General features: G+C 30.7%; 1 protein-coding gene across 4 annotated transcripts in view; it reads left to right on the forward strand.

Moving 5' to 3' along the window:
• Non2 (upstream activation factor subunit spp27 homolog Non2) overlaps positions 1–23831 on the forward strand; it is a 105538-nt gene extending 81707 nt beyond the window's left edge. For all 4 annotated transcript variants that reach the window (XM_085808585.1, XM_085808583.1, XM_085808582.1 and 1 more), the window contains 3 exons: positions 6687–6746; positions 6830–6884; positions 21895–23831. In XM_085808585.1, coding sequence (XP_085664711.1) covers positions 6687–6746; positions 6830–6884; positions 21895–21962 — 183 coding nt within the window. In that variant the 3' untranslated portion in view covers positions 21963–23831. The remainder of the gene's footprint in view (positions 1–6686; positions 6747–6829; positions 6885–21894) is intronic.
• The last annotated feature ends 2433 nt before the right edge of the window (positions 23832–26264 follow it).

The raw sequence follows: 26264 nt of genomic DNA on the forward strand, positions 1-26264 counted from the left end.
GTAACTCTTCACAGTCTGCCATTGGGGGGGGGGAATTGTGACGTTGGGCAAAGGAGTTCAGAACTCTTAAAGCAGTTACACATCCCTTTGTTTCAAATAATTTTCTGTAGAATTCAGTATTGAAAGAAAGATGCGACCTTTTTCGCTTTTGAAAAAATTTGATTATTCATATTTCAGTCAATTAGCTGTCTGAATCAGAACTTAATCTTTGTGGCTTATGGAGGATGTTTTTCTTTATATGGTTTAAATGTTTGGGATCCACAGAGGATTCTTTTTTTTAATCGCATGACAAAGGAAAAGTTCCCTCCTTAATATTTTCTTGCATACAGTAAAGGCATGACTGTCTTGGTAAGCTTGGGAAATGCCAAATTCTGGATAGTTGAACATGTAAAAAAATGAAATTTATGTTGAAAAAAGCCAAATGTATGGGAAAAATTTCCAATATAAAATTATAAAAACGGTAATTTTGTTTGTTACTAGCTTGAATAGCAAGAGTCTACATTTAAATTTTTGTATGATTTCAAATGGGGGAAAGCATTTTAGTCATAAAAGTCAACATATTTTGGTTGTTATGAAATCCTGCCAAACATGAAAGTTGATGTTCACCAGCCATTCTGGTAGAATGAACAGATTGATCTTTATTTGGTTAGATAATAAAGAGATTCAAATTACAGGTAGAGCATGTTAGAAAACTCAAATTGGTTGTACCATAATTTTTCACATTACATTACCATTGTTTATCTGTTTTCAAAGTTGCATGTTGTGGCTTTTTCTTGATGCCTGGATCCTATAAATTTGAAAATATTCCACTTAATGCAATTCTAAATATTACTCATTTTTTCAAAGTATGAGGAAAAAATAGAAATGTCCTCTCTTTCAAAAATTAAAGCAGCTCATCAAGAAGTAATGGAATTAACATTAAATGAAGACAAAATTCATATGATTTTGTTGTCACATCATGCTTATCCATTATTGGTGTTAAATCACACTGTTTGCTGACAATGTATAGACTTTCAAAATATTGATAGCTTTATAATGTCATTACAAATCTGTTATGAAAATATTGGGAGGGGGTAATTTTTTTGAAAGTTAAATTATCTGGTTACTTGAGCTTTCTAGGTAGTTTAATGCTGGATAATTCTGCCTTTACTGTAATAACAGCTCTGAAGAAAATTCTGAGATGAGAAGAAAGGAAGTTTCCTAACCAGCAGTTTGTGAATAAAACCCAGAGATTTTTTTTCCCTTCAGCAATTTAATAATTATGAGATACCTATACCTTGAAACTCTGTGATTCTCAACCTTTTTTGTCCAGTGCGTACCTTTCACCATTGCTAGATGATCATTTTCCCTTTCCAAAACTTGAAAAACATGCAAATTTATTTAAAATTAGAGTTTTTAAATGCTTTATAAATTAAACAGGAAAAGTATAGAAAATATTGATAAATATGAAAATTTGAATAAAAGTAGTTTTTTATTTTTGTAAACTAAATACTTAATATAGGTAAGGCTGACCACATACCCTTTGCTAAAACTGTTGAAGGGTGGTTACCATTGAAGGAGGTTGCGATTAAAAGTGCTGTTGGTTTATCTGACTCATGGATATGAATGAAACAGCATTTGATATAAAATATATTTTATTATATATGCAGGAATGAGGCTTATACTGGGAGCATTGCATAGGGGTCCTTTTCCTCCAGCAACGCCTGCCAAAAGAGGCTGCGAGACAGGAGTGTCTCTTTTGGTTACAGCCTCTTTGCTAGTTACAGATGTGATGCAAACAGAACAGGTGATGTTCTCTTGCTGATTGGCTGATTGAAGCACATCTCGCTAACACGAAATGCTACAGAGTATGTCCCCAGTGACGAAGTCATGATTACAAATTGTAATATTTACAATATATACAAAAAAGATGACATAATGCTATAATAGTGAAATATAGAATATGAAGTACAATATAATAAAAATATACTATTCATGTTTATAGATGAAGTGCGAAAATATGCATAATAGAAAACGTTAATATAGTATGTTTCTACTCAAGGAACGTAGTCCGTGACTAAATGCGATAAAAAAAGCTGGAAAATGACTAGTTTCTGATAGTCAGTTCCACGTATCATTTTGATCATGATTTTAAAGCATTTAAAAACTCTAATTTTAAATAAATTTGCATGTTTTTCAAGTTTTGGAAAGGGAAAATGATCATCTAGCAATGGTGAAAGGTACGCACTGGACAAAAAAGGTTGAGAATCACCGAGTTACAAGGTATAGGTATCTCATAATTATTAAATTGCTGAAGGGAAAAAAAATCTCTGGGTTTTATTCACAAACTGCTAGTTAGGAAACTAGTAAAGAAAGAGTGAAAGTATCTTTACTGGCCCTAGTTTTAAAGATAGCAATAGATCACATAAACTGAATTGAGAAATGTTCTTATGCTGGTGTTCCACTTAGAATTCATGGCTAAAAACTTTCAGCAATGAGTAAGAGTTTGTACTTCTGTCTTTAAAGAAATGAAGTAGAGCTTTTCACGAAGTGAATTTTGTTCGGAGATGTTAAAAATATGCTTTGGTTAAGTCCACTAGAGAAGCCATGTGTCTCAGAAAACCATGAGTGCGGTGAAAGAGGGTTTTTGCTGTGCATATGTGGGAGGGGAATATGGAAAGTTTGGAAAGAAATACAGAAAGAATTTTAAGGAAGATTTTTAAAAGGAACTATTCAAATTTGAAAGTTTTTGCAGAGACAATTATGAATATTATATATACGAACTAAGATAGATTTGGAATTCAGTACTGAGATTCAGATTTTGGACTTTTTATGTTTTTCCCCCTCTTATATATATATATATATATTCTGACATGTCCCATTTTTTTATCATACGCCTAGCTAGGAGGATCAGGGCTGTGCCCTTATAATAATAATAATGGAAAATTTGGTTCATTTTGAGCAGTTAGAAAATAATAAAATCATTAATGCAGACATCTGTTGTTGCCAGTTATGCCATCAAAGAGCAGTTTTTTTTGGAGGACTATTAAAAATTCAAAAATATAATATGTAGTCTTTTTTTTATTTTATTTTAAAAGCAAATAAAAATAAATGCTGGAATTAAAGTTTAAATGAGATTATTGGTTTAAAATTATGAAGTGAAAAATATGAGAAATGAGCATTTTTAAAGACGTAAGTACAGAAGAGACGGAGAGTAATATATAAGAGATGGAGAGTAAACAAAAGTCCAAATATTGCATAATATTCAAAAATATTGCAGTCTGATTTTCAGTGAGATATTTGCCATTGTTCCTTGGAAAATAGTTTTTCACCATCTGCTGGTATTCAAGAGATAGCCACTTAAAAAAGAATTTTCTTAGTCATGCATCATCAAGCCTGATTCATTGATCACTTTTATATTTTCTATTTTTGAAAACAGTTGCTTACAATAATATTTGCTATCAAATGAGCTTAATATCTGCCTAGCATGATTAACCAACAAAGTAATTCTTTTAAATGAAAAATAATTCTTGCAAAAATTTGATACTTTTACTACAATAATATATATTTTGAAACTTATTTCTGAATTCAGAAATAATTTATTCCATTTGAAAAACCGATACTTTTTTAGCATTAAAAGTAAGCATATTGAAAAATTACCAGTATTAATTTTAAAATGAAAACCAAATTCCCATTAAAGCCTTTGAATTTCATTTGCATTTTGTTCCATGTCATAGGATTTTTCTTTTTAATTGAATTCTGTGTCATATTGTTGGATTCAAGTTGACCTTTTCAAATTTTCGATTTACTTTCAAAAGCTATTATTGTTTGTAACATCTCATAAATTTGATCTTTAAAGACATAGTTAATTTATTCAAATATTCAGTGTTATTGGTATGAAATGTGAAGATGCACTTAATTTTCATCAGCTTGAGACCTTGTAAAGGGATATTTTTTCATACCCAGGACAAATTTAATTTTCTTTTTTAACGTGTATAGGTTTTAACATTTTACTGTAGCTTCCTTTGTGTTAAAAACAAGCTTATCATACATGCTTTCCATTTTTAAAATTTATGAAATGTTTTATGATTCTGCATGTTAGATTCAATGAAATTGACATGCATTCTGTTTTCTTGGACAGCACCTGACATTTTCAAAACCTTCTCTTTGTCCAAAATGCCGTGAAAAGTGATGATTTGATATCCGAAAGACGTCTTTGTATCCCTGGTTAGACTTATGAAACAAATATTCATTTTAGACGTGGCCAGCACTCCATTTTTTGCTATTCTGATGATATTTTGAGTTTGAATATTTAATTATCACAAAATAGTTTCCAATTCCTGATGTCTTCTTTTGTAATAGTCCCTTGTAATGGAACTAAGGACTCATTCTAAGGAACTCTTCAGTAATATTCATTCTGAAATCCATACATCTTTAAAAGACAGCAAGACACACTTTACTGTTAATACCATAATTTTCATCTGCAATTAGTCCATTCTGTACATAAGTTGCTCTTTCAAAATATTTTCAGTGTTTTTTCAAAGGTCATTCATTTTTCAGGTTGTTTCATTAGCATATTTTCACTGTCATATTTTTTATCTGGAAAATCATTCTCTTTTATGGGTTGTAAAATTTTTTTTTAATTCTTTGGTCTTCAAGATAACGATTTCTTTATTTGTGCCCAAATTTGATTTACAATGTAGCTCTCAAACTGTTGTTTTTAAAGAAGCTCCTCTAAACGTGTTGCTAATAGCTGAGACTTCTTTAGATATGATCTCCTTTACCATTATCTGACTTTTAAAAAGTGTTTGGTTCCATAATGCTTTACAATATATATTTTCTTAAAGAACTTATATTTTTTTTAAAGCAAGCATACCATGCAGATAGCTGTATCCTTTACAAAAGTTTAAATAATAATCTACCCATTTACTGTTGCATAAACTTCGTGAATACAATACATGTATTACTTTGACGTATTGTATTTGAGAAGATTTACTATATTGATGAAATGAGAAATTAATAAACATTGGAAAAAAGGCTGGAAATCATCTGAAAAGATCAATGACTACGTGAGAAATATTGAGATTAATAAGATGTGAATATGGCATAATATTGACAGAAATAAGATTCTTACTGGCCATGGATGATTCCCAGCTTATTTATTTAAACTTTAAGAAAATGAAAAAAGTAAATTTCATAAGATTATGGACAGTTGTGTTCACTTTGTTAAGATCTGTCTAGCAACTAAGAATATTCTGCGAAATCATCAATTCGACCTGGAAACTGATTTTAAAAATTACACAAAATTAAAGGCAGTGGCAGAGAAAATTATTAGGAAGATAAATAGCAGAAAGACTGAATTTGGAATCTTGGTTTGAGTTATTATTGTCATTCTTTTTTGTAGATATTACATCTGATGAGTTTATAATCATCAGTCATCTTTTTAAGTTTGTACTGTTTTGTTTTAATTTTTTTAAATCTCGTGGTCCGGCTAGGCAAGCCACTGGGAACCTTATGTCTGTACATAGTTTCAGCTAGTTGGATGGCGGCTGTGTCCCTATTACCAATTACCATTTATTGTTAAGTTGACACTTTTTAATGTATAACCCTGTGTTTTTCAATTTTAAACTCGTGATGAAAAATGATTTTTTACAGTGACTGGATGAGAATATGATGGAGTTAAAATGAGAACCTCTGTAGTAACAATGAAATGTTTTTGACCAGTTTGAGGACTGTACGGGAATCTTCTGCATGTTTTTGCAAGATTTAAAAGTTCGAATTTTAGGAAAGCTTCACAGTACTGAGGTTTTGATTATGGTATCGCTGAGCATGTGCAAATTAGTTTAGGGTTAGATATCCATACATTTCAATTTGCTACTGTTTTGCAATCTACACTTATAGAAGTTAACTATTCATCAGTGGCTGGCGTGTTGCTCATTACCGAATGTTTAATATGGATTTTACCATGAGGCAAATTGCCATTACTCAACAGATGTGATGCGACTTTTCAGTAGGAAAACTTAAATCCTTACTGCTAGAATGACAGGAGCTAGATAATGGGATTCACACTCATTTGCCTGAAGTCTAGAGTTTATTGCCTCCTGTTATTACCTGTTTAGGTCAATCCAGCAGGTTTGTTGTCAAAAATTTTCATAGTGAACAGAAGGTCAGACATGTAATAAATGATCATTTTAATGCATAACCAAAAGAATTGTTAGAAAAGGAGGCCATAAAAAATTTACCTGAAACATGGGCAGACGTCATTGATTTTTGTCTTGTCATATCAAGCTACTTCTCTGAATCTTGCATTACATTTCAGTCAGTCTGATAATACTGCATCTTTTTTCTTTTTTACTAAGATTTAATAATGCTAGCAGTTGTAAAAAAAAGCATTAAAATTTTCTTGTGCTGTTTTAAATGTGCAAAATCACTCATGCCAACAACCGGTGTGTGTAGTGATGTAATAGCTTGCTGGGCTGTTTGGCAGGTTGAGAGTTCATTCACACTGGAAGTACCTTGTTATGTGTTGTGTGCTTTTAAATAATAAGTTTTCTTATAAATGTTATAACTGTATACCAAACTTTCATTCCCCCCCCTTAATTTTAGATAGCATTTAAAAATTAAACAAATTATTCATTCAGCATTATTAATTTCATTACCTTTAATGGTAACAAAAATATTCATCTCTTATTTTTAATGCCTTGCAGATGGCTCGCCCTGATGTTGTGAAAAAAATGTGGGGTATTGTAAAAGAAAGAAATTTGTTCGTAAGTTTTTAAATAAATATATATATAATAATTCAGCTGAATCTTGTGCGCTTTCATAATTTTGCTTCTATTTTTTTATGCAGGATCCATCTAATAAGAGGTATGCAATCTGTGATGAACAATTGTTGAAAGTATTTGGTAAGTATATGAATTTTTAATCGTTTTAATGCTGTATGGTGTTTCTTGATAAAAGAAAAGCATTTCTGATTCGTATGGCATTTCATGGCCTGTTACTGATTGTGCAAAAATAGTGTCTTATTATATCTATAATACATCTTTTAAACAATATCGTCTAAAAAGTGGTTTTCTAAGGATTTTAGTCACATAGGAGTCAGTTATGCGTGCAAAGTTTTGCTTCCCAATTTCCTGCCATATATAACATTTTGCAAGGAGCTACAGTGATGTGCAATTGTGTTTGAAATCAGTATAATGCATATCAGATTATCAAGATTTAAGACTGTAGGAAGGGTTAACAAGCCTGATGAAGAAATTATCAATGGGATGCAAATATAGGTTAGTAAATTAAACCGGTTATTTCAATACTTTTCCTTTATCAATATTTTTACGGGCTCTTCAGTAGAGCGGTAAAGGTGGCTTAACACTTGTAGCTCGCTTGGGTTTGAATCCCGGCTAAATAGTTGGATTCATGGTTTTTGTGTAACGTAAATGCAAGCCAGCTTCTCTTAGAAAGTCCTCCGCGAAGGCATAACTCCCTGTATACAGGTAATTGTTGTGTGCTTTGATGTAATTCAATAAGCGAACAAAATTAATCCAATCAAACCCGAAGAACGGGTTGATTACATGTGGAGTTTTCCAACAGGGACGTAAATGCGAGCAATTTTCTCTTAAAAAGGTTTACACGAAGGCATCCATCCCCTTAAGCAGATAGCGTTCGCGTGCTTTTCCGTAATCCAATCCTAATTTCATACATTTAATAGTAAATTGGCATACACCTTATTACAGACAAAATAACAACCTTTTTTAAAGATATTTTTTTATTAACTTGTCTGAATTCCCTTTATCTCTTGAGGAGTATAAGAATTTCAGCAAATAAAACTGGCCGAAATTTTATACAATGTAACTGATGTTTTGATTCAATTTAGAAGTAACGTGAGCTTTACTGATATTTAAATACTTTTTGGCAGATCTCATCCTAAAAGAGGGTTTAAAGATAAATTGATTTTATTTAATTTACAATCAATGAAAATCATTGAAAGCAATCACTGAATGAATGAAAATCACAAAAACTATTATGCATACAATTGTCTCTTATTTATCTTCTGATAAATCAGACAAAATTGCCTACATAATAGAAGCACTTTGAAAGAGTTAACAGTTCTTAAGGGTTTTATGCACTCCACAAAAAAATGTCAAAATAAAATCTTATTATTCATAAGTATGAAAAGGAAGTAAACGAAAAAAGCGGTTATACCTATTTTCTAGAAGGGCATTAAATCTAAAATATTAATCTATTCTTATTTCCTATGATTAAAAAACATTAAATATGCTAAGCTTAAAGAGCGTGCAAAATCGCTGACGTTTTAATCATAGCAAAAGTCAGTACTAAAAAATTTAGCATTAAATTAGCATTTATGAGACAGATTGAGAGAGAGATGGCCTCTATTTGATTTTCAAGTATATTGGCACGAGACGAAACCTGCGGTTTTTGCCAAAATGTAGCCAAACTGATAAGAAGAGGGAAATAATGCGTAGCCAGCGGCTACTCTGAGCAGCGACAATGGACCACCCAGAGATCTACAGATAGGCGATTCTCTAAAATAGGAAGGGCATGGATGGTACGACAGTTGTACCAATGCTGGCGTCTGAGAAAGTCATTCTCCTGGTACAACTGCTGTACCAGCCAGCTTCAGAAAGTTAAACATTTCTTTCAGTGTAAGTTGTTTAAGTTGCTTTTTTGTGCCAATATTTTCTCTTTAATTCTGTAGACAGACATAATTTCTTGTTCAGTTACAAAGTTCGATTGTTCAAGTCCTGTAATTGCTGTGTGGAGAATTCCGACTAACTTGTCAAATTAAATTTTTTCGTTTTCAATAACCTCTGTTCCTTTCTTCACTATCGGTAGCGGTATTTTCTGGATCCATAACAATACTACAGATTTCGCCATCCATTAATTGATGAGTGAAGCATTGTCATCGCAATGAAAATTTCTGTTATATCATCCTCATTTATTACCACTCTTAAACATTTCTGTACAAAATCCATTAATTGAAAAATTTCTCTTTTGGTCTGCAATATCCGAAAACCTTCTCATTCATGGCTATAATATTTATCATCTTCACCACGAAATATGACAGCTGGCCATAAATTATGCCAATCATTTTTTAAAGTATCTGGAGACACGCCCTCCCACAATCTTGCGATGCTCTACAAAGCAGATTTTATGCTAAAATATTTTTTAAATTCTTGAATAGTGCACATCCATAGGCTTTAGATCTAAATTGCAAGACTGAATTTGCTCTCATTCTTAAAGAAACTAAGTGTTTTCATGCGCTATAGAAAATGTCATCTCCGATGGGTGGGTGTCAGTGGTGCAAAGTTTTTTAAATAAAAGGGGGAAGAAACCTGTTGGCTGTGTGATATTTGTTACCCACTAATAGTACATTTCATGTACTTTCCAATTTATGCCGAGTCTCAGCTGACCAATAAAATAGGCTGTCATAGTGGTCTCAGATGAGTTGTGAGTGGAATGCACAATCTAAAGACAGTTGATGGTCCAGATTTTTTTTTTACGATATAAATTTTATTGCTAAAATTAAAAAAAAATCTTAAATTTAGCTTACTAAATATTTATCAAAACATGCTTAAACAATAATAATAATACTGCAGTAGGGAAAGAAAATCAAATTTATAGACTGACATTTCTTTCAAATAATTCTAGCAGGCTTAATTAATCATCATGTAATGTACTTTAAATTAAAAATAAACGAAACAATAAAACATAAGCGATTTCTATGAAAACTTTCTAAATTTTCATAGAAAAATTGATCAGATGGGATAAGTTAATCGAATATGTATCTTTGAATAAGACTTATATCATATTGTGAATTACTTAGCTTCATTTATTGATTTTCTTCTGCATTATTCATGTTAATTTTTAATGAAAATGAATATAATATAAACTCGGACTTCAAATAACTAATATTTTGAAATCTTTTCAACAACTTACAACAAATATGTAATTGAAATGCTTCTGCAGGCTGCAAATTTGAGACCACTGGTATAAGGTACAGATCATCTGTTGCTGTGGCTGTAAATAAACAGCCACTACTAAATCTTGCTAAATCTTGCCACTACTATAGCTATGCTGAATGACGTTTTGTCAAATTAAAAATTTTTGACTGTTATTTCTGTCGTTCATAATGTTCACATTTATAATGCAGCGCTGTGTGCAACATTTAAAATCCTCAGTGATGCTCATCACATTTTGACCATCCTTTATCTTTCCAATGGTTCAACCTTGGAGAAAGCTGTCCTGGTGATGTCTAGAGTATTTCTATAACATAATCAGTCACACTGCAGCAACAACTAAATATACCTCAGACTTATGTGCTCTGCAGGAGTTTTGAAATGTTGAACTTATGCCATCGTTATGCTTTGTGCTCTTTCAATGCATTTACCACGTCATGCTGTGCATGTGCACATCCTATTCTAATGGACCTTAGAAAATATCCTAAGTGATATTTTTATGAATTCTGCATGTTCATCCTTGATTTTGCACACCAGTATAGATACTGTTTTCTGCTGAATGCTGCTTTAATTTTTAAGGACTTTTTTGACATATTATCAGCAGCAATAAAACTGATGAGGCTCTTTAATTTTGATGGGGGGGATGGAGCAGAGAAAGAAACATAAACTTATTTTCCATGTGGATAATTTATATATTTTCTGATGCATAAGTTTATTTACTTTTACATGAGCTTTCATAGTTACGCGTAAAACACTACCTATGCATTTGTAATGCGGTGCATATTTACTTGACATGTTGAGAGTTTGCTTCTAATTTCAGGGTTCGTACAATGCTTAAAAGTCCTCGATTTCTGCCCAAATTGTTAAAAGATACATACTTTTATTCATCTGACGTTTTTCTCTGTTTTTTGTAATTGCCATTTTGAAGGTTAATTAACAATGTTTTTTGATTCATTAACAAATATATATTTGGTTATCATTTGAATTATTTTCTACTTAATTCGGCACAAGGCCCCTACCTTTATTAAAACATTTCAAAATTATTAATTTTTTTAGAATTTTAGTAAATTATTACATCAAAAACTCCTTTCCCTTTTTTAGATATGATTTCTTTTCATATGCAGTACTACATTTGAAGATTTCAATACCAATTTCCATTCAAAATTTTTTATCCGGATATTTTCAAATTTTTGACTTTTTTTTACAAGTGTAACAAAATTGTTAAATATTGTTATAATAGTAATATATTAAAATTGTAATTAAGAAATAGCATTAAAATAAAACATTTTTTTATTTTCCCGTGTCGTATTTTTAAATGACATTACTTTCCATTTTGGTGACTTCAGAATATTTTGACTCTGAAAATTCTGTGCATGAGTTTTCTCTTAAAAATTCCCTTTACACTTTTCTTTTCTGACTTTTTTATTCAGAAGCTGTCTGGGTAGTAGTAAGAGCTTTTACAGAGTTGGCAGTGATAATTGTTAGACCTTGCATCTCGGAAGATCTAGAAGGATTTGAAAGCATGATTTACAGACCTGTGATTCTAGAAAAATGTGACCCAATAAAGATGTTTTCATGGTATTAACACATAATGAATGTGTGTTATAGGAAATCTCTGATGAGTTTATTTTATGGGAAATTTTTTGAAGTATGGTAGAAACAAAGTTATTTGAATTTTGTGCTTTTGTCGAAGAAGTCTTACTCTTTTTTGTTTTCTCATCTTTTCACTAGACACAAGAATGGAAGATTGCAAATATAGTTCTAGTCTTATCACATGGACTGTCATCTGTAGAAAGGAATTTTTTTGTGCATAAATAAATTGAAAACTGACAGTTTAGAAAATTCGTCTTGCATGTCTTTCTGGACCATACAAAAGGACATTTTGCCACCTGCTGTGCTCTCTATGGATCCTAAATTCTTCTGCCCAGTGTATGTCCTAAATTCTGAAAATTTTGCAGTCCTAAATTGTGTTACCCATTGCTTCACTAATTTCTAAAATTTATGATGCCATATTCTCGAATGCTCGCCCAGATCTTGTATTATTTCATATACATTTGTGGTACTATTTATAACATACTATAATTTCAATACTATTAATCAAGTTATTGAAGAAACAAAATTAACATGAAATATACATTCTAAATATGTGCTGTTCTTTAGAATAATAAAAATGTGTTAATTATGAAATATTGAGAAAACTTTAGAGAAAGAAATTAATTACATAAAGAGAAAGAAAATTATTCTTCAAAAGTATACTCTGAAACATTAACAAATTAGGAGATGAAGCAGAGACTAATGGGAATATTGATTGGTTTATTGAAGCAAAAAAGACAAAGAGAAGAAAATTATGCAAATTTGCTAAAGTATCTTGAAAATTTTCAAATTGGGAAGATACATAAATTTGTGTGCTGTTATATGAAACTTGCATATTTTGTGCTTTTTCTACATAATTATCCTAATATTTTAGAATTAATATCATAAATTACATGCATAATTATCTGTATTTTAAACTGTAAAATGTTCTTAGATTATGATTTGAATAGTGCTTTTTAAGAGATATTTTTGAGAAATAGGAAAAACAAAAGTTGTGACCAGGTAAATCTCTAATGACTCGGCTATCTACTTACATATATAAGTATTTGTAACTACTTGTTCACTCTTAGAAGTTATCTGTATGCATTAAAGTGAGTTATGGTCTTTCCTTAATCCTTGCTATGGACATAAAATATACAAAACAAAATTTTAAAAACTAACATAAAACTTTATTCCTTAAATGATTGCTTAATTAATTAGCTAAAACCCAACTTTTATCTCTTAGTTAATTAATATAAAACAATGTATGAACTCTGGTGCTTCAGTGGCTTATTGGAATTTTATATTAAATACTGTACACTAATTGGATTGTAACTCCAGCAACTGTGTGTGAAGCTATGATATTAACTGGGGCAGACAAAGTGCAACTAACTTTCAACAGATAGCAATCTTGCTAGTGTCAAGCATTCATGTCTGATTGGTGTTTCTCTGAATTAGTTAGCAGCAGTAGTGGCAACTAGCTTCTGTTATGAATCATGCTGGTTTTATTATTTTTACTTCTCTTTTTAACCCTCCGAGAGTTACAGTTTAGCCCTGAAATTTCAAAGTTCCTCAAAATGTCATGAATAAGTGATATTTTCTTGATTTTAATTAAAAAACTACTCTTTCATTTTGTACCTTGATTCCTTTTCTTCCAATATACATCCAAACTGAAATCAGATACATTAAAAGCTAGCAGAAATTTTCATGTATAATGAATGTAGAAGGCAACCTTCTATACGGAATTTTCCGGCCGTAACGCTGAGAGGGTTAATCTCTGCCACTTGACACTAAATTTGCAAAAACGTCTGGACTGAGCAAGTGCATGATGAAACAAGGCATATAAGAAAGAATCAGCATAAGTGTAAAATAAATATTATATAAATTTTAGAGGAATTTTGTAATTCAGTGCTAAATTAGCTGATAAATTTTACAAAGTTAATTATATTTTTGAATTTAATTTATAGTTAAGTATTCAGTTATGTTTAATAATAATATATCTTACTTAGATTTATTTTATTATAAGATTGGCATTAAAAAAGTGAAGTTTGGGTATAGATAATTGCTTTGGTTTATACAATTCCCTTTGCTGAGAAAGGACCTTATTTTTTTTCTTGTTTTGTTAATAATCCTTAAATACTTAATTTAAATGCATAGAAATGTGTACAAACTCTGTAATTTGTAGCTGTACTTTATGCATCTTTTGTTAAAACTGTGTGTGTTTATTTTATGCAATTTTCTAATATAGTTGGGTATCAGGATACCAGGCTTCATTTGCTTCCATGAGCAGCTTCCATAGCATATTGTGTATTGAGATTTTGTCTGAATGTGCAGGGTGGTGAAAATTTTTTTAGGTGATGATGCAAAATTAGTATATTAAATTTTATTGTGAGTTTGCGAAAATACTGAGGAAACTTATTTGTTTAGGAAAAATATTTTAACGACAAATAAATTGCAATTGTTTCAAAAATAATAATTATTTTTAACCTCTTTGTACCATCAAAGTACTAGAGAATATTAAAAAAGCTGTGTGATAGTATCTGCAAGACTGCTATTGGCATATTTTATTGAACATGTAGAATATAAATAATTATTGCCACTAAGCATCGTTTGGAAATTTACTAGGACAGGGTTGCCACGCTACCGGGAGAACCGGGAAAAGTCAGGGAATTCGAAAATTGACCAAAATATTCAGGGAAAAGTCAGGGAATTTAAGTATTTTTGTCAAAATCTGGAAAAGTCAGGGAAGTTCATACAACGATCCCGCCAAAAAAAGCGATTTTTTCCCCGACGTCGGAAGAGATAACTTTTTTGGCGAATTATGTATCACGTGAGTGTCATTCGGGTAGCTGGCATAGAGCCAATTTTCACAGCTTCAATTTGATTGTCTTTTAGAAAGGCAAAGCAACTTTCCCGCAACTTTTGGTTTCCAGTATTCTCGAGAATCGCATGTGCAGTGCATGAACTAAAGAAAGTACCTGTTCTCGTATAAAACAAAATGGGTTTAATACTAGTATACGGTACCATGGAGGTTAGAATCAAAGAATATGTATTGTAAAGAAACAAAACCTCTCTGCAACAGATGTGGCTCCGTTCCATCATAGAGGGAAACAGCTGTGCATGTCTGATATCTGTTGCCAAAGCTCGAAACCGGTGTCGAAGTTCGAAGGTCATGTTATCAAGAGTTCATAAAATGAATATCGTTTAAAATTTCTTTAACGACTTGCGCTAAAAAGACGTGCCACGCACGTCGAGATGCTTTTGTCTCAAACCGTGAGCGACGTGAACACCACATCGATAAGCATTTATTGCAAAAATGAAAATAACGTGGTGCACACGTCGCCTAACAACGAGATTGTTTATTTCTCGAGTTACAGCTCTGGATTGCACTCGCAGATGCGGAGCGGCGTAAATGAGACTACTGCTTGTTATATTGTAGCGCACGGCACCGTAACCGTGAAGTTTAGTCTTAGCGCAAGTGGTTAAACTCTAAAGGAAAAGAAAATATTTTTTGGCGCAAGTAAATTAATTCATGGATTAGTTATTTTCAGGGTAAAAAAAATTTCTTTTTGTCAAAGAGCGTGTAATAGCATTTTACTTGTATGGAACGTTTTCTTCTTTACATAGACGTTCTTTGGTTAGAATAATAATGGGATTTGGCGACATCATGATGCGCAGTAAACGGGTCATTTTGGTCTTGGCGACAATTTTCAAAATCGTGCCAAAGCCTTACCGTATACTAGAATTTTACCGCAAAATCTTTTTAAACCTTTTTTTTTCTTTTTAATAAATACCTTGCCATTTTGCAGTAAAATAAAAAAATAGTAATCAGTCATCTAGGCTAGCCATGTAATATAACTATATTCGCCTAAATATCGTTGATTATTCTAATTCAATTTTTAAGTAATTATTTGTATGTTATTCATATAATTTAATGTTGCTTCTTCCCTCTAAATTTATTTATTATTAGTAAATAATATTTCAAAATTTCAGGAAATTTTCTCTGGCATAATCCTGAAATTAATTATAGCAGTATGATGACATACCATCACGAAATTTAATGCACATATTTTTTCCTTATGTATGCTGCGAAATAAATATAAAATACCTCAATTTATTAAAATAGATTTCTTTCTTTCGTTTAGCTGCAGAATGTCTGCAAAAAAAGCCTTATTTTATTCCAGATCGGGAAGATTCTAATCTCAATCTTCAGTGGAGAAAACAACAACTATTATAATTATATTTGTGTTTTCAAGTGTTAAGGTGCCTTTTAAGAACATACCTCACGCAAATTAAATTTACCTAAAATCTAACCTAACTATTTAGCATTGCGTTGTGATTTATAAGGACCGGATTAGCCTCATGTTGAACTGGTGATGATCATGAGTAATAATTAAATAAAACATACATTTGTTATCCAATGTATATATCTTAAATTTTATTAAGTGGAAAACTAAACAAAATTATCAAACAAAGTATACCAAGAATAATTAAGAATAAATGTCCTCTGGGATTTGTTGAATAATTAAGTGAATTTGCTACACAATACAAGTAATACCATAATTAATTTACCTCTTAGCACAGCCAACGTACATTACGCGGATAGACTGGAATTTTCTTGAAACTCACCTGGAAAACCTGGAAAAGTCAGGGAATTTCATTCTCCTGTTTGAGTGGCAACCCTGCTAGGAGTTTCAAATGTATAAGAATTGGTTTTGCATGTAACACAAAAGTTAAAAATAATCATTCCAGTGGAAATCTCAAGTCACAGTGATCAAAGACAGTTCATCATTGAAAGTGAAAAAGGAATTATCAATGAAAAAGTTACATAATGCCAGTGTTCCTGGACTTCTTTTACTCTGAGGAAATTGACTAGTAAACCCTCCTCCTGACTGGGTTCAGATCAATACCAAGTTCCAGACATTGACAGCTATAGGACAGAACATGTAGAAAAAATATCACATATTTTAGCATGTATTCAGTTTGAGCCCTTAGTCATGGCAGCATGTCTGCTTACACTGTACTGCACTGCTTGTGCAGTTTCTGCTTTTCTGTCACGATAGGTATTATTTATTTATTCTCCTCTGTATGTAATGTTAAAGGAAAATCTTTAGCATTATAATAATCAGGTGTTACTTGTTATGGTAACTGAAGGTAACGTATAGTGGGTATTTCAGTAATGTAAATGGGACTAATAGGTGAGTGCATTCTTTCTATTTGGAGAACATTTCGAAGGTTGTAGAATGTGGGATGTAAACTAGTATTATTTTCAAAATGGGGTTTCTTGAATTTTTGAATAGCATTATGAACAAACTTCGTTTATAAGAGAGAGAATGAATATTTGTTTTGATATTATTTGGGAGGGTGTATAAATACTGTAATTCTTGAATATATTATCCCTTGGTTTTCATGTATTCCATCTATACTGAATTTATTAATAGAACATTATATTGGTAACTGCAAGAAGGATTGTTTTATTTATGCAAATAGATAATTTATGAATGTTATGTATTTAATACTTTCCATTACAGTTTCTACTAAACAATTTTGCGATTGATATTAAAGTATAGTTGCCAACTAGCTGTCCTGATTTTTCATAAAATCTCCCAGTTTTTAATTTTTAGCCTTTAACCAATTCACCATTTGCCCCGTGAGAGATGTGTTGACAGGAAATGCATCAGCATCTGTAAGTAATGGCAGACTCTCGTTGGGGTAAAATGTGGGCTAAACTGTAACCCCTAAGGCTGCTATCACACGTCGGTTTGTTTCGGAAGAACAACTGTTTGGAACAATTTTTCTGCTTTGTCACAACAGCCAATCACCACAGATCGCTTTGGGGTTAACGCAGGGAAAACTGGTTCCGCATTACAAACAAGCTGATAGCTGATTGGTTGAAAACGAGCAACCTGCAATTTTTGTGGAAAGGAAGGAAAACGTCGTGTGTCTTTCTTTCAATAGTAAACCAGGCAGAAAAATTGTCCGAAACAGTTGTTCATGTGAAACAAATGCCGTGTGATATGGGCCTAAGACACATTCTTCATAGCGTGTTTTTCCAACACTCTAGAATGAATCATAAATAAAGAGGGGTGATTAAGGGGTTATTTAGTCATACTTATCATCTCAGCGATGTTGCATTAGGGTCACAGCAGGGCTCTCTCAGTGAAGTAAAGGATGGGGATCACTTTCGTCAAATGGATACCCCCATACTTCTTACGACATCTACAACACTTCTTATGACATCTACAACAGCTTTCTCCCTTCTATTAATGAAAAAAAGAGATTTGAAGGTGTTAAATGCTATCTTTTCAAGTCTTAACAATTCCCTGAGGATATGATCTGTATATTATTTTCTGAACTACGAATTGCATTGAAATATTATACCTAATATTTGGATTTTATTTTATTACTTTACATAAGCGGATGGAAATATTATCTGCTTTAAATTTCATGATGACTGTTGCGCCAATTATAAATGACATTGTTCAACTGAAATTTTTAAAGTTGCATTTCATTTTTCAAAACTTGAACTATTAATGCTTATTTTACTCTTTAATCAAAACCTTTCTGTTTTTTTTTTTTTTTTTTAATCTCATTAATTGAGAAAGCTACAGCAATAAAAGTTTGGGAATTTTAAAAGAAACAAAAGTAATATGTGAAATTTTGATTGCTGTATTGTTTCTTGTAGTTTCTTCATAAATGTATAATTATATTTTGACAATATGTACTTTTTTTGTTTGAGAATAGTCATTTGCCACAGGGGACACATTTACATATTACTGGAGTAAAGAAATAAGGAGTGTTAAATTTTGCTTGGAAGAGTTAGAAATGGCCAGTAAGATTCTTATAAACTGTCGAATAATTACATGCGGGAGCTATGCGGAATAAATGCACCGCAGAAACTAAAAACTATTTGTAAATAGTGTTATAAACTTTTCCAGGATGAGCATTGAACTAAAAATATATATCTAATGTGATATGAAAGAAATTTCTCGAATTTGAAATTATCATTCCTTTTATTTAAAAAATTGCCTAATTGCAGGTGGTTGTGATAATACCAAGGTACCCGGTAAATATTTTGCCATAAATTCTGCAAAGGACCGAAATGTTCCTGAATTTCATTAAAGTATACAAACAATGCATCCCACTAAATAAAAGATATGTATTATTATTGCCATGTGTGTCATAAATACGAGCCAGTTTCTGTTAGAAAATATTCTACGAAATCGCCTCTCCTCTTGGGCAAACTCTCATATACCCAGTCATATTCGGTAGCCTTAACCTACACCCTCATGATGAATCTATTATTATATTAAAATCTGTGCGTGTCTGTGTGTTTATAACCTCAACTCCTCTGGAACGGCTGGGTCACGGAGAGAAAAGTGCTATGAAATGTTTGAGATTTTCAAAATGGTGAACTGTTTAATAGAGAAAAATTTTTCTAACAACAAAGGAAATTTATTGAATTAATGAAACTTAAATTAGATTTCTCTACTTCTAATTCCATGCAAATTCCATTTCTCTACTTCTAAATTATTTTCATAATAATTTTTCTTATTAAATTTTATTTTATAGATGTATAGATGTATAGATTGTTTTTTTTTTTTTTTTTTTTTTTTTTTTTGTTGTTAATACATTTCATTGATCTTAATATTTATGAGTTATTTTAATCTACTATAAAGATTTCAGGAAGATTTAAATCAATTCATATATGTATTTAATTTTCTTTAATTCAGTATATGGTACATTACTAAGTTTATCTGCACAAATACTATGTGCATGAATTATTACTGTTATTTTATAGCATATAAAAGTATTTTGATATATGAAAGCTTTCCTTCACTATTGAGCACTCTGTTGGAAAAGTAACGTTAAAAAAAAAAAAAAAAAATTAAGAAAATTAAAAAATGAAGTTAGCCAAAGGAACATAATATTTTAACCAGAATTGAGTGGCAAATAGTTCAGTAATTTGAACCATCTATTTTAAAGTGAATTAGAGTTCCTTCAAATTTGTGTTACTGTGCAGTGTGAAAATCTCTTGGTTTCAAGGTAGGCAGCTATGTATTAATTTATGCTGAGTAGAAAGTACATTAAAAACTATTCACTTCTTATTTTAGTAATGCAGTGGGTAGTATTGCTTTCCAAAAACAAAATTTAGAGCTGTTTTATGTACTTTATAATCCATTGTCTAGAAATTGTTCTTCATTTTTATGAAAAATATTCTTTTTATTCTGAATATCCATTTTGTACATATTTTGCATTAATATTGCAAAAATGGGAATAAAAAAAGCCTTTTTCTCAAAGTTATCTACACTAAACTAAACTTAGTGTCGCAACAGCCAACAGTGGGCCACAGCCTGTAGTGCCTTTTTTCTTCTTTCTTGACCTTAAGCTCCGGAGTACATCAGCATAAGCCCTGCACAAGTGGTCAGCTCGTTGCAGGATCCCCGGTGTTTAGTCCCCAAGCAAACTTGGTTTTCATTTTATTGACCTACCCAAGGGATGAAAGGCTGAGTCAACCCTGACCAGCCTGGGGATTAAACCTTGGACTTGTGGTGGAGCTGCGCGTCGTGCTAAACACATCGCATTATTCGCAAACATTATTCGGATGGTCTCCCAAAATTATCACCATCTGCAAATTCTAAGTATATACTTGTAGCAGACATTTGGGCTACAATTTGAATTCTGATCGTGACCAAATAAATCCAGTTTCTCCAAGAAAAGTTTTTGTAAAGTGTATATTAAATAAATAAATAAAAGGTTTTCATTTTGGGAATCAAAATTTTTCTACTGCGCATTTCTAGATTTAGTTTAATCAACTGATTTTAAGTCGTATTTAGCTGCAAAAATTTCAATTTATTGATTTGCATATTTCTTCAGAATTTTTTTAATAATAAAATAATGTAATACTAAAGTAAGGAAAATGTGTTTAATTGGCATAATGTAAAAAAATGCTTAATTTTGTTTTTCAGTTGTATAATTTTAATATTATTTTGAAGTGTGTTCCAGTGTTTGATAGTTTTCCATCAAGTATGGTGACTCTGATCTGCATTACAAAATATCCATGCAAAATATTTTGGGTGTTGTTGTTAAATAGTGTTCATATGCAATACAGTCAAAAGTCGTTAATCCGGACTTGTCGGGACTTCGGCGATTCCGGATTATCGATTTTTCCAGATTATAGATCATCAGTTTAAATCTCGTAAGATGGCATGCAGAAATTCTAAAATTAAAAATATGGAACCGTAATTTATGAAATAAAGAACAATTATGATCTAAAGGGTATCAAAATTTACATAAAAAAAAGCTTAATATTTATTTGTTTACTTTATTAAACATTTCTTTCAATGTAAGTTGTTTAAGTTGCTTCGTTTTATCTGATAATACTTTGTCTTGGTTTAATCCTAATATCTGGTGCACAAGGGATTTGGCGATGATGAGCAGTAAACGGGACATATACGATGAGTAGTTAAACGGGTCATTTTGGTGTTGGCGATAATTTTCAAAATCGCGCTAAGACTGCACCATATACTAGGATTTTACCCTTTCTCTTTAATTCTATAAACAGACATAATTTCTTGTTCAGTTACAAAGTTCCGCTGTTCAAGTCCTGTAATTACTGTGTCGAGAATACCGACTAACTTGTCAATCAAAATTTTTTTGTTTTCACTAACCTCTCTGTCACCTTCTTCATGTCTTTATCCATTTTTTGCAGCAATTCCACTTTTTGTGTGAGGGACATCGAAACATACTTTTGTTTTGTAGATCCTTTGGGAGCTCCAGCATCGGAAATTCTATTTGACATAATCGAAAGTTCAAGTTTACTTTTATAAAATTGCTCTTACAGTCTGCAAAAAATAATAAGCCGGATCCAATTCGAAGATTAAGGAACAACGCAATCATCAACATTAACGGAAATAAATAATTAGATAATTTTAGCTTATACCATCGCTTATACATAAAACGTGCACGCGAAAACGTATTCTGCACTTGCGCTCACGCATATGCGCAGTCATAGAGGTCTTAACGCACACGTAAACGCCTATGTGCATGTGTCAACGCGGCGCATGCGCAGAAAGGTTTTAGCTTTGAGGTCCGGATTATGGGTGTCCGAATTAACGACTTTTGACTGTATTATGAAATTTGTGACTTTATGTCCAAAATTAACGAAATAGTTACTCATTGTTTAAATCAAAATACAAGGATGTTTCTTTATTTTAAAAGAATATGTTTACTCTTTCCTGTATACTGTTGACTGCTTGTAAATTGAAACAGTACTTATTTTTTTAAAGAAATTTTGCTGATACATTACATTCTTTTTATACTGTTACACATTGTGTACCTTCTATAATGTTGATGCATATAATTACAGGTAAAGAGCGAATTCTAATGTTTGGCATGATGAAGTATTTGAAAAATCATATCAAAGACATAAACTGAAATTCATGGGAAAGAGAGTCTAATTTATAGTGGGTTACAAAATTCTGTAATAAAGCAAAGCTCAAGCCTTATGAGGTAAATGTTGGCATCGCTGTTTTCAGAAGATAGCGTTGAAGTAATATAAGAGCCATCTGTATGTTTGTTATTATATTAAAAACTTTTTAACTGAAAAACTTTCTGCAGTATTTATCAACTGCTGTGTGAATCTTAAAACTTTCATCATTTCATTATTACATTTCCAGGTTAACATAAATATTGTACTTCATATTATGTACTTCATTGTTAAAAACAAATTGAATTTCCATATATGTTAATTGCAATGATATATATTTTTAGATATTTTGTTAAACTTATAAAGTTTTAATGTAAGTAAAATTTGATTTTCTTTTCTCTCTCTCTCTCTCTCTCTCTTTTTTTTTTTTTTTTTTTTTTTTTTTTTTTTGTATGTCTGATAAAATAAAGTGTTTCACTGCTCTTTCTCGAAAGTAGACTAACCTTTTTCATTTAGTCTTAAAATTGATGGGATACGAATTTGGTTAGTAGAAATAAATTCTAACATTATTGTATTAATTAAAAGAAAAGAAAATGAAATACTGAATTTGATTTAACTGAAAACAGAAATTATTTTGAAAATAGTTTTTTATAAGTGGATATGTTGTAAATAATGCATAAATAAATCATAAATTGTTAAGAATCAAAATGAGACTCTTGCTTGCCCACTTTGTCAGCTGAAAGTACTTCATCACAAAAATAAAATAGTTTCTGCCGCCATCTGAGTTTTATTCCTTATTTCATGAAATCAACATTAGCTGAATTTACTTTTTCTGTGTATTTTATATTAGTAATTTCATGTTTTTTATTATTTAGGATGTAGTTAAGAAAATATTTTTAACCTCCAGATTTATCGTTTTCATAGTAAATTATTTTAAAAGAGGGAAAAAATTGGGGCTGGTAATATTAGAAGGAAAGAATCTAGATTAGTGATTCTCAACTGGTGGTACAAGCAAAGTATTTTTAAGTATTAAATTCAAAAATTTAATACCCCCTACATCCAGCTTCAGATCTTCTGTCTAACTTCAGATCTTCCTGTTTCTAACTGCAGGTATTTTGTCTTGTTGCTTTGTATTCCTTAATTTTCTATGCGATTTGAGAATATCGTCTGTTTTTGAAGAACTTGCAATATATTGCACATTAAAGTATTTGTGAAATAATAATAAAACACACCTAGATTTTCAAAATGGAAAAATGGCTAGGATTATCCAGGACAATCTACTTAGTGGAAAAATGATGATTTAGTAAATAAAAATGAGTTCTTATAAAAGCATAATAGTATCTCATTAATTCTTTTAGAGTTGATTGATTTATTAGCATGCCTACACTTAATGTCGCCACCATATCCTGCTTTTATTGCTTTATTTTCAATTGGAATCCTTTTGTTGCAATGGTTTGGTGTCTCTAACAGCAAGCATTTTGTTTTCTTGTTGCTTGCCTTACTTTTCTACACGATTTGAGAATATTGTTTGTTTTTGAAGAACTCGTAATATATTATGCATTAAAATATTTCTGAAACAATAATAAAGCACTCTTCAACATGGAAAAATGGCTAGGATTGACCAAGTGGAAAAATGATGATACACAGGTGATGGATTCAGGACAATCTACTAGGACTGAGAATACTGATAAGAAAAGTTGTTTATATGTGAATATAAAATGTTTATTTAGTAAATTATGGTTGGCACATTAAGCATATTTAGCTGATATTTTGAGAAGGTTGAATGAATTAAATTTAGGATTACAAGGACAAAGTGTTAATTTGTTTACCATTAGAGATAAAATAAAGGCAATGATTAAAAAAAAAAAAAAAAAAAACTCAAGCTAATAACCGAAGAATTGGATAATAATATTTTAAGCTTTTAACCACTTTTAGAAAGTTTTCTAACTGAAAATAATTAGAAGGTAAAAGAGTTAGCATCCAACATTAAAAACCATTGATAAATAATTTCAAGTATTTTAACCGAAAATAATATGAAATTACAAAAAATTAGCGTGCAACATTAAAAATCATTGTTTTTCATTAATAAATAATTTCCACATTTATATTTTCCTCAGGATTATGAAAAAGAGATTAGAAATCGGTTTATTCAATTGTACCTGAAATTTTATCTTATGCAGAAAAACAACAATTGATGATAAAAATTTCCTGTGATCGAATTCGTAACTGAAGGCTTCAGAGATAACACACGTTAACCTTTGACTGAACAAAAAAAAAAAGAAAAAAAAAGAAAGAATTTAAAGGCATTTCAAACAAAGCCATTAAATTTTGTCTTTTTGCACAACCTATTAATGTAAACAATAATTTTCTTCTGTGTTATATATGATAAGTAATTACAGGACAAAATTAAAAGTGGATCCCAATTTGGAGTTAAAACTAAGTGAAATAAGACCAGGTATAAAGAAATTGATCTCTCTTTAACAGGTTCAAATTTCGCACAAAATTTTAAAATTAAAGTATTATAACTTAAATTTTGATAATTAAAATGCTAGCCAATTTTTAATCTTAATATTTTTTATGGTGTTCTTTAACAAAAATAACCAATAGGTTGTGCAAATGACAAAATATGTATTTTTTAATATTTCTTTTGAAAAATTCAATAAATAATCATTGTAAAATGTAGTGGTTTTCATTTTTTGTTTACATGGTACTTGTTAATCAAGAGATTGAGAATTGCTGATATAGCTAGATCATTCCTTTTTAAGTGTAAGCTCTGTTGCATCATTAATCCTTCATAATTTTAATAACTATAATTACTGTTTTTCCTGCTGTTTGCATATTACATCAGTTATAGCTTTAAGAAATTAGATTCAAAGTTTTGGATTTTTTATATTTGTTCTATTAGAAACAAACTGTCCTTTTTTGCAAATGTTTAAAAGTACTAGATGTCATATTGGAAAATGTCTTTTTGTAATATTTTGTTTTATGGTTTATACTATATGCAATAAAATAAAGGTTGAAAGAAAATTACGTATGAAAGAGTATTTTATGTAAGGTAATAGAATAATATTTCTGCTTTTCAAGGGAGAATATATTGTTCAATTATTCCTGACTTTGTAATATTACTGGTTGATCATTTTTATGTCCTATAAAATAAAGTTTTGAATTAAAACTTAAGACAATTCTATAGTGTATATTTTAAGGAAGAGACAATATAAATTAATTTAAATGAAGGTTAATGGATAAAAAAATTGTCAGGACATGATGTGTGAAGTGCATTGAAATTTGTAAATTTGTGTGTTACGTATTTCAAATTACTACTACAGTTGCCCATACATCATTACTCAACTCTTTATTGCTATTTTTCCAGTTCAAATAACATATAATTCCATTGAACTTAAAGAAAACATATAGGATATTTGGAATTATTCTGCAATTGCTACTTTATTTTTAAAGAGTGTATGCCTGTGATTTAAACATTCATTACTCCCTGGAAGAGTTTGCTGCATACATGTATTTTCTATTTCAGAAGGCATTAGTTTTATTTCCATGGTGTCATTCTTCCACAATAAGAATGAAAGAATTTAACAGTATTTAAATTTGCAGCTAAGTCTAAAGAACGTGAGTGTTGGTAATTGAGAAATGTAACTTAGGAGAAATTTTATACAGTGAAGATTAACCAAGATAATCACTTACTAAAATTTTATGGCCAGTCTTTAATTTATACAGTCTGGATAAGTTTTTTTGGGGGCTATTTTTGCATACAATAGTCTGGTTGTGGAAAAGTCTGTATGATAATGAAAAACCGAATTTCCTTAAAACCCCCATAAAAATGTTCAGTGTGTTTTTCTTAAAACATGTTACATGTCCAAAATTCCGATGATTTGAAAACTGTTTTTTTTTTTTTTTCGTAACTCGTTTTGCTGTACAGTCAGCCATTTAAAATACATTTGGTTATGCAATCGTTTTTACACATTTTATTATAATCTGAAATTTCATGGATTTTCAGTAAATACACAATTTGTCAGATAGCAACCAGTGTATCCTGAAGTTGGTTTATATACCACTAGGAATTAATCATTTATATTATAAATGTAAGAAGTTGAATATAAGGAAGTATCAAAATTACTCCCTTAAATTTAGATGGATAATACTAACTTTATGTATTGGTAGCCGACTGTGTTTTCATCGAGTTATTGGGAAACTGGCTTGTATGAATATCATAAAATTTCTTGTAGTTAGCATTGATATACAGTGGTAATCAAAATTAAAGAATAATGAGAAAAATTATGCTCACTAAGTTAATGTTA

Source organism: Stegodyphus dumicola, chromosome X1 (genome assembly GCF_044657685.1).
Source record: "Stegodyphus dumicola isolate Sdum_Otavi_A_Nest chromosome X1, ASM4465768v1".
Taxonomy (NCBI): domain Eukaryota; kingdom Metazoa; phylum Arthropoda; class Arachnida; order Araneae; family Eresidae; genus Stegodyphus; species Stegodyphus dumicola.